General features: G+C 30.8%; 2 protein-coding genes across 2 annotated transcripts in view; both read right to left on the bottom strand.

Annotated features, from left to right (window-relative positions):
- LOC18587231 (putative disease resistance RPP13-like protein 1) overlaps positions 1–15,681 on the bottom strand; it is an 84,391-nt gene that overhangs the window by 49,770 nt on the left and 18,940 nt on the right. The gene's annotated exons all lie outside the window — the stretch shown is intronic.
- On the bottom strand, positions 2,025–4,586 carry LOC108663654 (squalene epoxidase 2, mitochondrial-like). Its single transcript, XM_018128891.1, has 3 exons — positions 4,161–4,586; positions 3,028–3,130; positions 2,025–2,050 (listed from the first exon to the last, which is right to left on the bottom strand). Exons 1-3 carry the CDS (start codon positions 4,410–4,412, stop codon positions 2,025–2,027), a joined length of 381 nt encoding a protein of 126 aa, XP_017984380.1. The 5' UTR covers positions 4,413–4,586.

Genomic DNA, 15,681 nt, shown 5'->3' on the forward strand with positions numbered 1-15,681 from the left:
CATTAATATAATATAATATAAAATAATAAGTGATATTTTAATTAATAATAATTTATCAATTATTAATTGTAAAGATTTATTTGATTTAAAATAAAAGTATAAATTTTTTTAATAATTTAAATTTTTTTAAAATATTACAACATCCAAAATATTAATTAAGTATTAGACAAAGAAATTGTTTAAATTGAAGAAGATATTGGTCAAACCCTGTTCTATAAAATAATTATGACATCATTTACATGCTCAATAGAATGTTTGTATATTTAGGAAGTTCGAGAAAATCGTTAAAAGACGATATTGCCCCTAATGGTACCATTAAGTCGATTAAGCTTCGAACTAGTTCAAATAGGAATTTTAAGGTGAAATTAAGAGTTTCACAGTTCAGGGATGACTCAAAATGGTAATTCGGAGTTCGAGGATCAATTTGGAGTCAAATCGAAATTTTCACTATCTAGGGGTAAAATGGTCATTTGCCACCTGGAGACAAAATGAAAATTTTTAGAAAAGATTTTTTTGGCCCCATTTGACTTATTGGAGTATGATTTGAGGTTTAGAAGTGAAAAATTTTAATTCTGAATGTTTTTGGAGTATAAGGGCAAAAACGGTAATTTTATCGCCCCGGGAGCAAATCGGTAAATTTTCACCCCCGACACTTGTCAAGACCAAGGGATTTTATTCATCATGGAAATGGATAAACATGAGAAATGTGTGGTGGATAATTAAAGAATTAAAAGTCAAATATTTAAAATTTGAATCAATAAGAAAATGCCATGTGTCATGCTTTTATTATTTTATTGTTTCTTTATAAAAAGGCATAAAAATCAGCCCATTTCTCCCATAATGGCCGGCCAAACCAGAAGAGAAGAGAAACCAAGGAAGAACAAACCATAGGTGGGGAAAATCAAAGAGAAAGTGTTGGAATTCAATGATTTGATCAAACAAAGGTAAAATTTCTTTGATTTTGCTAGTGATTTTCCTTACCCATGCATTTCTCCTTAGTTTCCATGGTTGGATTGTATGTTTTCATGGGGAAATCATGGCTGGCCGAATGAGTTTGGTGAGAGAAATGATGTTGGAAGTGTTTGATTTTGAGTTATGTTGGTGTTTAGAGTTAGTTAAGCATGTTTAGAAACAAAACAATAAGAAAAGAATCCATTTTCCCCATGAACCTTCAATGGCCGAACCCTATGTGAAGTGTAGAAGTAATGAATTGATTTTGTGATCAAGTGAATTGGTTGAAAAATTGATGAAATGATGATTTATGGTGAGAAAATGGAATGGAAAAATTTTTAGTGATAGTGCACCATAATTGCCGAAATTTTCAAGAAGAATTGTGAGGGTTGTTAGGTTGAATTTTAGATTATTGGAATTGTATTTAGTGAATTGAAATATTAGAAATGAATTGGAGCAATTTGGAGCCAAATCGGACACAATTGTCTTTTAATCAAGTAATTGATCGAATTAAGTCAGCACCGCATTTAAGCGGTAGTCGGATAAGTTGCATATCATATCATGCATATACACCGAGCCTGAATTGATTTTATAATGGTCAAGCATTCATGTGGTGAATTATATACTATACATTGTGGATAGGTGGTGAGCAAATTACACTGGTCAAAATACAGAGATTGTGCTTGAAGACTGGGATTAGGAGTACATCGACTCCTAGATCTGTGAGTAAACTTACTATTGTCTTAATTATTTAGAGTAGTTTTTAAACCCATTTTATGGTAAAATGGGTTTAAATGGTAAATTGTTATGCTTTTTGAATAAATGTGATTTTATAAATTTTTAGAAATTAAATGATGATTTTGGAAAAATAGAGTAATTGGAGATTGTTTATAAATTGTGTTTAAATTGAATGGCTTATGACAATATATAAGCATGAATGGCTAAATTGATTTTTGGTGTTAGAATTATTTGTACTGTGTATTCAGCTTTGAGAGACTAGGTTACGATAAATTACCACGTCATGTAGAAAAAGATTTTATAAATCATGTGGTAGATAAAATAATCCATAATCTCTACAGTGGAGGTTCTGTGGACCAGCCTAAGAGAAGGGGTACAGAATCAAAGATACCTTACCTCGATTGGAGAGCCGTGTGAAGGGTGTCTCTGGAGGTAAAGATTTGAGTGCACTTCACGTGGACCACCGCGTGAGAGTGAGACTCAACCAACGCCAAGGCATGGCTAGATTTTCAAATGTAAAAATATGTTCATGTGTGTACTACACTGAACAGCCTTGGCGGTCTCGGTTAGATGCCTAGGCCAAGGCATCCCCAGGAATGATTTTGGTAGGAGCCAAGTTTTGTGAAATACATAAGCCAAGTTGATTATTTGAGTAAATTGATTATTGATGTTATGAAAAACATACTGGAATGGAATATCTTACTTGTCTCCATTTACTAGACTTTAGATGGTTTAGATGGTATCTGTTTACTAACTGAGATTTTATAATTTCACCACCCTCAATTCCCCACATTTTAGGCTCAGGATAGTCGGTAGATAGCCAATTGCATCAAGGACTTCAGTTAGCCTTGCATCGACAAAATTTTAGGTTCACAGACTTGCACCTTATTGGTTAGTTGGGGGCCCACGTGTCACTGTAAAAGTAATTTTATATCTCAGTTATCTGCTTTAAAGTATGTATGAATATATTTAGCTTTTACACCACAGAAATTATTTACGGATTTCTCTATAAATAGTATTTTTTTAAGAAAATAAAATATTTTATTGAATATCATTATTTTATTCAAATAATTATAATTTCATTTCAAATAATTATTTTAGACATCTAAATTTACTTTTAATTATGAAACATGTGTTTTTCACCCATACACCATGTTTTTGGCGGGTTTTGGTATTTTTAAAGAAAAATAACGAAAATGCCCTTGTGAGTCAGAAAATAATATTATATTGTTTTGATTTGGAAACGACTTATGATTTCTTGAAATGTGAGATTTAATAACTGTCGCTCACCGGGGAGATGCGGAAGCTGATGCTAAGCTTTGCGGGGTTTCGATCGGCATTTCAGGTAATAAGTGCCTATCGGGACGTCGCGACGGCTGTCATGGGTTTTATGAGAGTTCCAGATCATGACAATATTAGTTACACATGTCGGTGTAATGTCCTGTAATCCAAGTCACGAGTGAAACACTATAGAATTTATGAGTTGAAAAGTAAAGAATAGTTGGCAAAATGTAGTGTCAGTTTCATCTAGATAAGGTTGAGAAGAACTCTCATTCTCCCTAAACCTTCTCTGTTCATTTCTTTTATTTTTGTAGTTTCCTTGTCTCTGTTGTGTTGGTGGGATGTCCTTTCAAAAGTCACGAGTCTCACAAGAAAATGTAGTCTTTAATCATAATCATTTTCTCCTTGCAAAAAGCTACTATTTGCCAAGTCGAAGTTCTATATTTTTATTATTGAAAATTTAGATAGAGAGATCAAATTTATCGATTATTTTTTAATGAATGTAACTTTTATTATTGTACTTTTTAATTTGCTTAAAATATAAATCAATGTTATCGATAAAAGAATAGTCAAGAAGCAAATAAAAGAGTATTCTATAAAATATTTTAATTTTTTGTCATTTTAAATCAAATTGAAAAATATAGTAATAAAATTACTCCATTAAAAAATATGGATAAATTTAATTCATCATTTTAAATCAAACGGTAAATTTGAACTTTATCCTTTTTAATAAAACGACTACTTCTCTTAATACATATCACTTGTGTTCAAAGTTCGATACATCAATTTAATTTTACCAACAACAAGTTGACTTAATTGAAAAAAAAGAAAAAAAAATATTTGTTTCAATGTAGGTGATCTTGTATTCAAAGTTTGATATATCAATTTAACTATTACCAACTATAGGTCCACCAAATTAAAAAAAAAATGGTTCATCTCGAAATAAGTGATTTTTTATTTGAGTCTTATTAATGGTATATCCTAACGCTATCTAATGAAAAAAAAAGTAATTTCCAGCATCCTATCTAAAAGTTGAAGCAACATATGCCCTCCAAAATTTTCACATGGAAAGATATTTTGTTGATCCAAAACAGTTCTAATAGATTCTAGTAAAATATAGACTAAATGTTCTATTTAGGGTCAAAATTTTTGAGTTTTTATCAATTATAAAGAATATGTAGGGAATGGACCTTTCCAAGTGTATAAGCAAGAGCAGAACCAGCAACTCCAGCGCCAACTATGACAATGTCTGTACTCCCAGCAACCTCGCCATTCCCTGTTTTCTTCACACAATTTTCCATTGGAGACACCATGGAAGAAGAAGAAGAAGCAGCACCTGCTGCAGCTTTTGTCTTGTTGAATCCTCTTACGAAAGCGTTGTACAAGAAAACAAACCCCAGCAGAGCGGCTACCAGCCCTTCAACTGTACACTCGTATCCCATATTTTATGAAAGTAGAAAACTGGGACAACAGTGAATGATCAAGAGTAGGTGATCGCAACTTGATGACTTCGTCCCCTTCTATAGTTCTCCTTCCATAATTCCTGAAAGTTCTGCTTTCTGTTTGACGTGTGACTTCAGTACTCGTTTACTGCCAAACTTTCCGCCTCTTAAATACAGTTTGGCAGGTGCCCACAACTTATATTTAAGCTCAATATAAATAAAAATCCTGTGTCCCCGTATACTGTTTCTTTTCATAATTTTCTCTCACTTGTGGTTGATATAAACTTAGACACGTAATACAAAATTATGAAAAGCAATACTAAACGAGACATTGCATGAAGACGAAAAATTTCTATTCATAAAAATATGCTTAATTGCCATGTGGGTCATTTATTACCAATTTATTACAGTTTATGGAGCATAGTTTTGTCCTTTATCTTAGCTATGGTTCTGGTAAAGCTACATTTTGAACTTTATTTCAGTTTACCTTGTTGATAAACTAAGTTCTTTATAATTAAGATCAAAAGTTTCAATTGTAACAATTAATAGCCAAATGTTTTCGGTTCTTTATAATTAAGGGCTAAAGTGAGAGGTATCTAACGCGTGTAGGACACGCGCATGATATGAATGCTGATTTGCAGGATAAAATACAATATGATAGTTTTGTCAGAAAGTCTTTTCTGTTAAGTCAAAACCATTCAAATTATGACGTGACGTGCAACAATTAAATTTTTCAATATGACATGTAACAATTAAATCTTCAACAAGACGCGTAATAACTATATTTTTTAACATGATTTGTAACAACTAAATTTTTCAACATAGCGTGTAACAATTAAATTTTTAACATGATGTGTAACAATTATAATTTTCAACATGGCATATAATAACTAAATTTTTAACATGACGTGTAATAACTAAATCTTTAACATGACATATAACAATTACATTTTTAATGTAATTTTTTATTATGTATGATACACGTTCTATCCACCTGTCAACTTAACTCTTAATTATAACAAATCGAAAACGTTTGACCCTTGATTATTATAATTGAATTATTTAACCCTTAATTAAAAAAAATTTAAACATTTAATCTCAATTTAAATATTTAACCTAAAAAGTAAGACATTGTAATACATTATGGATATGTGTCATTGTATAAGGGGTAATACATTTGTAGGTTAACACTTTTATGTCTTCTATATTTTTAGATAACCTAATAAAATGCAATAACTATTTTATTTTCTTTTTTAGCCATCCAAATATTTATTGTACTAATAAAAATAAATCTTTTTTATCAGAAATTGTGTGTGAAATGGTGCAAAGGTAACTCTGAAAAGTTGAAGCAAAAAACAGAACAATTGGGGAATCTTTTACGGTGGACCCACACGGCTTTGAAGCTGGAACGCAGGGTAGAATTCATGTATCAATTTAATTCCCACAAAGCCCCTTTTCTTTGTGATTTCTATATCTACTTTCGTCCGAAGCATGGTTTATTAGGAGCAAGAGAAACGATGGACCCCACTATTTGGCAGCTCCTAGTGTACAATTATTCTACTTCACTTTATCAAGAGTTGATGAAGGGATTGTAAGACTAAGCTTTCATTTTAGTTCCTAATTATCTATCAATTATTTTATCTAAATTTCCAAGTCAATGTTTATCAACCAATGCTCCACCAACTAAAAGTTATGGTTTATCTCTATTTTTAGATATATACTATTACCCCAAAATTTTAAAGTTTCTTATAATTATCTTGAATTGCATTTTTATCAAAAGTTTTTCAAAAACAAAAGGTGTTTCTTTCGAAAAATAATTGTTGTTTGTACATGGTGTGGTTTATACCATGAGAATTGCTATCATATTTTAATTTCATCTTAGTATTCATAGACTGTAATGAACTGTGTTTTAAGTGGTAGGCTTTATGGGTTGCTGTCATATGTGTTTCAAAAACTACACATTTGGTGTGGTTTGTACGATGAGGATTGCTGTCATATTTTAATTTCATGTTACAATTTATGGATTGTATGGAACTGTGTTTGTAAGTGGTAGGCTTTACAATGGGTTTCTCCAAACTTTACTGAAAATTTTTAAATATTATGACATTCAAGATATTAACTAAATATAGAATGAGGAAATTGTTTAAACTTGATTATAAATTGAGGAAGATATTAATTACTTGTGTCAATGTAATGTCCTGTAACCAAAGTCACGAGTCGAACACTATAGAATTTATGAGTTGAAAAGTAAAGAATAGTATGAGAAAATGGGGTGTCATTTTCTCTCAAACTGCTTCTCTCTTAAGCTTTTCTGTTCATTTCTTTTCTTTGTGTAGTTTCCTTGCCTTTGTTGTGTCGGTGGGATGTCCTGTCAAAAGTCACGAGTCTTTTCATTCTTCATCTTCTCTACTCCACAATGTAATTTTCAATGACCACTAAAACATGGTTAAGTTTTAGTTTTTAACAACAATAAATTTTATTTAAATACCAATAATTAGTTGTATTCAAAAAAGAAATACCAATAATAAGAGTGGTGGTATTGTGTTATTGAAAATGTATTATTGTTATAAACAAATTAAAATTTTATCTCATGCTTTGTTTAATTATTTTTTAATTTTTGTGTTTAAAATTTTGAGATGAAATGTTCATTTTGAATATTAATATTGGACTCGAGATGGATTAATGTGAAATCTTAAAATTTAAGATAATTTATCTAAAAAAATTAAATTTTTAATCATGACATTTCATTAACTATGAATATAGATAACGTTAAGAAAATTTAATTGTCTATTACTCACAAATAGTATCAATAATAAATATAATAATTTTATAATTATTTATTTTTTACACATAATTAGATAAATGGAAATTTTAGCTTTTTTCTAGAAAAGATTTGTATTTAATTTCCTTTTTTTTATATAAGATTGGAAACAATATTTGTTTTAATAACAACATCAGTTCCACAATCAAAATTTAATTATCCTGTTGTTAATATGTTTGTACATATCAAGTCATATTCTATTAATTTTATGTGAAAGAAATCATGCTCTATTGTTTTATCATTAATTAGAAGAAAATGAATTAATTCCATTGGTAAAAGTTACTTATTTTGATATGTTATCATCAAAATGTTGATAGCAATAAAAATTTTGCTTTAACCCCATCATCAAAATCATTTTCTCATTGCAAAACGCTGCTATTTGCCAAGTTAGAGATCCGAAAATTCTATATTTTTATTATTGGAAATTTAGATAGGTGGATCAAATTTATTATTTATTTTTAAAATGGATGTTTTATTACTGTACCTTTTAATTTGATTAAAATATAATTAAATGTTATTGATAAAAGAATATTGAAGAAGAAAATAAAAGAGTATTTTATAATATATTATAATTTTTTTGTCATTTTAAATCAAATTAGAAAGTATAGTGATAAATTTACCTCTATTCAAAGATGAATGATAAATTTAATACACCATCTTAAATAGAATAGTAAGTTTGAATCTTGTCCCTTTCAACAAAATGGCTACTTTTCTTTAACACCATCTTTGGAAGCTCCTACTTTACAATTATTCTACTTCACTTTATCAAAAGTTGATAAATGGATTGTAAGACTAAGCTTTCATTTTAGTTCCTAATCTATCAATTATTTTATCTAAATTTCCAAGCCAATCTTTCTCAACCAATGCTCCACCAACTAAAAGTAATGGTTTATATCCATTTTTAGATATATACTATTATTCCAAAATTTTAAAGTTTCTTATAATTATCTTGAATTGCATTTTTATCAAAAGTTTTTCAAAAACAAAAGGTGTTTCTTTCGAAAAATAATTGTTGTTTGTACATGGTGTGGTTTATACCATGAGAATTGCTATCATATTTTAATTTCATCTTAGTATTCATAGACTGTAATGAACTGTGTTTTAAGTGGTAGGCTTTATGGGTTGCTCCAAACTTTATTGAAAATTTTGTTAAGCCATGTTAGAACTTAATCATTTATGGTGTTTTAAAAGAGCGACAGTTAGCATTGTGTGATGTCGTACACTTTGAGCTTTATGAATTGTGAGGAATGATTTAAGTATTTTAATGGAAAAAGATGAGATGGAGATGAAATATCTTTCGTAATTAAAATGAGATCTATGTTCAAAATCAAAGCTATTGAAGGAAACAAAGTTATTAATGAGTTTAGGGTGATGCTCAAATCCATGAATTTTTATTACTCTTATAAAAATGTAAAATTTTAAATAAGATTTTTTTTTGGATTCTCTTAAGAAAAATGAGCTTAAATTTTAAGCTTTGCAGGTTTTGGAAAGATTTTAAGAGATTCATCCAGTTCTATGGCAGGTATCTTTTTTGAACCATTAGCCATCCATGACTTGAATTATACTTATTTGATCATGGCAATTAATATTGCTCATCATGTTTTTAGTTTATCTTTTTGGATTGGTGAGAAATCTTTTATTGTCGAGATGGATTCTAAAGTGGCTTTATTTTAAGTGCGTAACTTAAATCCAAGACCGTGAGATAAAAAGAGAATATTTAACGAGATTGATAAGTTAACATTTGTGCATACTCTCAAAGAAGTTAACATCTTTGTAGATTCTTTTGTCAAATTCTTAAGCCCTATATATAATGTGAAAGTAACCAATAAATATCCTATATTCACTCCTCATAACAACACCTCACAAAAAAATTGAGGAGAAAAAAAGTACACAAGGATCATATACGAGAGGAAACAATTAAATTGATAAAAAAAATTAAAAAGTGAAACTCAAATCCTAATTTATAAGAACATAAATTGATTAGTAGATCTTACTACTTTCATATGATTTATTTATATAATATAATTTGATAGTGTATTTTGTTTGCTATGCCTCCTAAGTAGCCCAAACTACAAGCAAGAAATAAGTCCAAATAATAATGAAAGATCAGAAGCCAACCAAATTATCTTCTCACCAAAAAAAAAAAGTCAATGAAAGCACCTTATTAATCAACTAGATACATTCTCATTATTTCAACCAGGTTACCAGCAGTCACAGGAAGATGAACTCAGTTTTGAAGTTGGGATTTGTACATGTTTGGGTCGAAGGTAGCTGCAGTGATCGGACATAACCTGATAGAGAATAAGTATGGTACAATTGAAATAAGATAGTTTTCGTGTACGCAAGGTATCCAGCTATCATCTTCACCTATTCCCATGTGCTTGTGGTCAAGATGCACTTTCTAAACAATGAAAAAAATAACATGACAAGGTCACGTTGACTGATAAATAAGGGGAAAGAATTTAGATTTGAGTGAATATTAAATAAAATCTAAAAGTAATTAGTAATAATATGCAAGCACAGATGAACAAGAAATCCAAAAATCTAAGCCTTAATACACCTTTGATTTATTGGCAATTTGACATGTATCGGGTGTATGTATGCTCTTATGTACTATACAAAGAAAAAATATTATCTATCTTGAAAAGGATCTTATGATTACAGTTTTTCAAATTCTGACCTGTATAAAAAAGAGCTACTATTATCAAATATGTAATTAACCCTTTCCAAATTAACAAATAATCTTTAGATTTTGGGAAAAACAAAGTGGAATCCATGGAGTAGCTTGGACTTTGCCATCCGTACCTTTGAACTAGGAATGAACATGTAATCAACTTTTACACAATATATGTGGGCTATGTTGAACCCCTTGCAACTGTTTTAATAGAGAGGTTGGATTTGATCTTGTTTAATTTGTTACTAAGCAACATCTAAAGGAAATTGGAAACGTTTCAAATTGTTTTAGGATAGTGGAACTTGAAGGAGGAAAGAAAAAAAAAAACCTATAAGTATATCCTTTTGATGTGCAACATATAAAGAAAATGGTGGAGCTATATTTGGGTGATTCCAAATTCGGTTGAATGCTTTATTAGAAAGATTACGAGGAATAAGTTCAATCATAAGTCTTCTTCACTGAATGGCAGAATGAGAACACACTGGTTATGGATGACGGATGAAAAACCAAAGAATAAAGAAGACAAGCAAAACTCACTGTTTAAATAAAAGAGAATGCAGAGCATATAAAGCTGGAAATGCACCGTTTCACTAAGGAGATTTATTAACCTTTTCTTTAATTTTCTATTAAGTTAGTTGAATGTAATTATTATGCCTTTTCTTATTTACTTTACTATTTAAACACTGTATATATATTTTTGCTCATTGAGCATTGATTGAATAGAAAAACCCTGAGAAATTTTCTCAAGGCTATGTCGTCTTGTTCTTTTCTTCTGCTCATTTCTTGACATGATATTAGAGTAGCTTGGAATCCAACTGATAGTTAGTATTCTTTTACAGTAGCAAAAGGACTATTTCATCAACAGAGGACAGATTTGTTACCTATTCAGCATCAATATTTAGTCTTCTTGCTACTACATCATCACTCAGGTTCATCTAATCCTTTTAGTAAAATTTACTCTTTAGTATTTAGTTCTTAAGAGTACTTTATTATCATTTGAGAAATCATGGCTGAGAACATATAATCTAGAACTCAATCTGGTACACATACTAATGCACAAATCAATACTCAAATCACCCAAATATCACATCTAGTAGACCCTCAGCCCCTTTATTACCTACATCACATTAATAGTCCTAATTCAGTGGTTATTAGCCCCAAACTTACTAGCAACAATTACATAGCATGGAGTAGGTCTTTCTTGCTAGAAATATCTATTAGGAACAAAATTGGTTTCCTAAATGGTTCCATACCTAAACCTCAGGGTACAAATCCTCTTTACCTATCTTGGACCCGTTGTAACAATTTACTGGTAGCGTGGTTGCTTGATTCGATCACACAATCAATAGCCTTAACCATTTTCTTCATGGACTCAGTAGGTAAACTATGGAGTACTTTAAGGCAAAATTTTGCTCAACTTGATGACAGGAAGGTCTGCAACCTACAATATACATTGGGAAACATCAGTCAAGGCACAAAAACTGTGGATGCATATTTTATTTAGCTGAAGGGAGTTTGGGAGGAAATGAGAAGTTATAAGCCTCTGCCACACTACCAATGTGGAAGATGTGATCCCAACTGTTTTAAGAAATACACAGATCAATATCAAAAAGACATGGTCTTTAATTTTTTAAACGGACTCAATGAATCTTTTTCAGTTGTCAAATCTCAAATTGTCATGATAGATCTTATCCCAACTCTAAAGTAAGCATATAGCTTAGTTCTGAGAGAGGAGACACAAAGGAATCTGTTAATTCAAGCATAAATCTACTAATTCAAGCATAACCAGTCCTTGAATCTTCTGCTATGATGGCTGCTGTAGATATCAAGAAGAAAATGAGAAGGGATAGTTCATGTAATCACAATGCAAAAGAGGGACATATAAAAGATAAGTGCTACAGACTTATTAGATTTCCAGAAGACTTTAAATTCACAAAGGAAAAACCAAGTTTCAAGAATGGAAAGGTAGTTGTAAACAATGTAGTAGCAATAAATGACTTGACAAGTGACAGCAAAGCTGAACATGAAGAAGTGATGGCTGGAATAGGCTTCATGTCTCAATTATCTATCATAGAGCAACATGTCAACAAGCTGATGGAGCTCTTGAATGAGAATGGTATATGCAGCACTAATGGTAAGGTTTCTTCACAAAATACTCAGCAAGAAAGCCATTCACTTGTCAACTCAGCCTTTGCAGGTATTGTCTTAAGTCATCTTTGTTTCAATACATTCAAAAACTTACCTTCTAGTCTTGGAAATGCAAATGTTGATGTGATTGGACAAACTCATTGGATTTTAGACTTTGGTGCCACTGATCATATGTCCTATTCCCTTAAGAACTTCAATTGTGCTAAACTAGTCAATATTGCTATATGTAATTGCCTAATGATAAAAGGGCAATAGTTTCTCATATAGGAATCATCAAGCTAGGTCCCAAACTAATCCTTGAGAATGTCCTCTGTGTACCTAAGTTCAAATATAATCTTATTTCAATAGGTCAACTTACCAAAAATAAGAAAACCTCTGTTCTCTTTATTGATATGCACTGTGTTATTCAAGACATACTCTTATAGACAGTGATTGTGGCTGCTAAGGTCTTCTCAGGACTGTACTTGATGTAAGAAAATTCAGATGATCATGATCTCCCCAAGTTTCTTTTTGACAAACTTATCAAATTTCCTTTTACTCTTTCTGTTAAAACTTGTAAAGCAAAGAACAAATGTTTTGACCTTTGGTACTTTAGACTAGGACATGTGCCTTTGGAAAGAATGAATTTTATGCAGAAACAATTTCTAGACATTGAGTTTTTAGATGATTTAATTTGTGAAATTTGTCCATTTGCAAAGCAAAGAAAACTTCCCTTTCTTGTGCATATTCAAAACATAAAAACAACTTTTGAATTAATACATGTAGATGTTTGGGGTCCATATAAGACACCAACATTATCTAATCAAAGATTCTTTCTCACCATAGTGGATGACTTTACATGATTTACTTGGATTTTTCTCATGAGAAGCAAGTTAGATGTTCTGTCAATAATTCCTTCTTTCAACAACTATGTTCAAAGGCAATTTGGTTCTTTAATCAAATGTATTAGGTCATATAATAAACTAGAACTAAGGATGACAGATTTCTTTGATAAAACTAGAATCATACATCATTTATCATGTGTTGAAACTCCTCAAAAAAATGGAATTGTTGAGAGAAAGCATTAACATATCTTGATGGTAGCTAGGACCCTAATGTTTTAGTTCGATATACCTATGCATTTTTGGGGAGATGCAGTTTTAATAGCAGTGCATATCATTAATAGAGTACCTACTAAATTACTACAAAACAAATCCCCATTTGAGTTATTATATGGGAAGCTACCTTCTTATGACCATTTAAGATTGTTTGGGAGCTTGTGCTATGTGTTTACACTGTCACACAACAGAAAGAAATTGGATAAAAGAGCCTTCAAATTCTCATGTCATAGGCTGCAAGTGGGTTTATAAGGTCAAGCTGAATGCAAATGGCCCTGTTGAAAGGTACAAAGCCCGGCTAGTTGCTAAGGGCTATAATCAAGTAGTTGGGCTTGACTATCAAGAAACATTCAGCCCAGTTACCAAGCATACAACTGTCAGAGTATTTTTTGCTTTGGCAGCAACTTTGAATTTGAATTTATCTTAACTTGATGTAGACAATGCTTTACTAAATGGTGATCTAGAAGAAGAAGTGTATATAGAACTGCCATAGTGGTATGAAATTCAGAGGGGAGTATCCGCAAGGAATACAACTTGTTTGTGAACTCCATAAGTCACTATATGGCCTGATGCAAGATTCTAGGCAATGGAATGTCAAGATTACTTCCCTAATTCTACAATATGGGTTTCATCAGTCCATTGTAAACTATTCTCTATTTACCAAGAAAGAAAAAGATGAAACAGTGTCGATAGATTATGAATATGTCTCATTGTATGAAATGTAATAAATTTGTAGGTTAACACTTTTATCTCTTTTATATTTTAGATAACCTAATAAAATGTAATAACTATTTTATTTTCTATTCTAACTATTCAAATATTTCTTGTACTAACAAAAATAAATCTTATTTTTTCTTATCAGAAATTGAATGTGAAATGGTGTAGAGATAACTCTGAAAGACTTGAAGTAAAAGTCAAAAACAGAGAAATTGGGGATGGACCCACACGGCTTTGAAGCTAGAAGGCAGGGTAGAATTTATGTAAGAATTTGACTCCCACAAAGGCCCTTTTCTTGGTGATTTCTATATTGGAAAAGTTTAAACAAGGAATGTGTATTATCCAATTTCGTTCGAAGCTTCCGTTATTCGAGTAAGAGAAACGTATAAAATGGAGCAATCATCTCTAGAGTAAACGACTCTTTGTCAGGTAGAGCTCCCTAGTACCCACGGTTGGTCCTACAGACTTGATAATTGCAACAAACAGAAACGGAAACCAACTCATACTTTACAATTATTCTACTCCACTTTATCAAAAGTTGAGAAAGACTAAGCTTTCATTTTATTTCCTAATCATTCAATTATTTTATCTAAATTCCCAAGTAAATCTTTATCAATTATTGCTCCAGCAACAAAAAGTTATGGCTTATCTCCATTTTTGAAAATATACTATCACTCCAAAACTTTAAGCTTTCTTATACTTAGTTATCTTCAATTGTATTCTTACGAAAAGTTTCTTAGAACTAGATGTGCTTTTTTTAAAAATAATTGTTGTTTATATATTTTATGTGGTTTGTACGACGAGGATTGTTGTCATATTTTAATTTCATATTACTATTTATGTAGTGTGTTTTAAGGTAGGTTGCCCCTAATTTTATTGAAAATTTTAAATTAAAGTATTCAAAAAGCCTCTATATTCATGCATTTTTGTCAATTTAGCCCATATATTCAAAATCTGACCAATTTAGTTTCTTAATTTTGAGAATTTGAACAATTTAATCCCCCGTTACGCCATCCAAATTTGTCGTTAGAGTTGATGATATCAGCATTAATGTGACATTAATGTGGTAGATTGGTTGACATGATAGTGCCACATCACTCTAACATGATGATGTGACAATGCCACATGACACTAACATAATGACATGGTTGTCACGACCCGGAACCTCCCTCAAGTCCATGACAATTGCCGCGATGTCCCGATTAACACTCATTATCCGGAATGTCAATCGGAACCCCGCAAGGCTTACATATCAGTTTCTTTCCTTTCCTGTGAGCAATCGTTGTTAAATATCGAGCTTTTAGAGAATATACACTATTTTAGATCAAAAACAATCAAAATAAAATTTTTGCCACACAGGGGTATTTTGGTCATTTTTTTCTCAAAAGTTTCGAAACTGGCTAAAACGTAATATACAAGTATATAAACACACAATTCATATTCAAAATGATTTTAAAAGTCTAAAATCTTCATTTAAAATGAAATTACGGTTATTTGAATATAATATGAAAATAAAAGAAATATTAAGGGAAATATTCTATTTTCTTATAAAACAATATTTATAGAGTTATACGTGAATATTTTTATAGCGTAAAAGCTAAATAAATTTATACATATTGAAATACAATAAGCCAAATATTTAATTTAATTTACAATAACAAGAGGCCCCCGAATAAACAAAAGTAAAGAGAACTGTGAACCTACGGTTTGAAAATGCAAATCCAATGGTAGTTCTCGATGAGATCAACTATTTATAGTCTATACTGAACCTGAAATGGGTGGAAAAAAGGGTGGTGAGATTATAAAAAGATC

The sequence above is a fragment of the Theobroma cacao genome, chromosome 10, assembly GCF_000208745.1.
Source record: "Theobroma cacao cultivar B97-61/B2 chromosome 10, Criollo_cocoa_genome_V2, whole genome shotgun sequence".
Taxonomy (NCBI): Eukaryota; Viridiplantae; Streptophyta; class Magnoliopsida; order Malvales; family Malvaceae; genus Theobroma; species Theobroma cacao.

What these genes read in the sequence shown, in the direction of transcription:
- LOC108663654 (XM_018128891.1), bottom strand. Translation starts at nt 4,412, where the DNA reads ATGGGATACGAGTGTACAGTTGAAGGGCTGGTAGCCGCTCTGCTGGGG. An exon ending in TTGCTTATACACTTGGAAAG is followed by an intron (nt 3,131 to 4,160) that starts GTCCATTCCCTA and finishes CTTGGATTACAG; the next exon opens with GACATTACACCGACATGTGT. An exon ending in AGGCACTTATTACCTGAAAT is followed by an intron (nt 2,051 to 3,027) that starts GCCGATCGAAAC and finishes CCCTTCTCTTAG; the next exon opens with GCTGGTCCACAGAACCTCCA.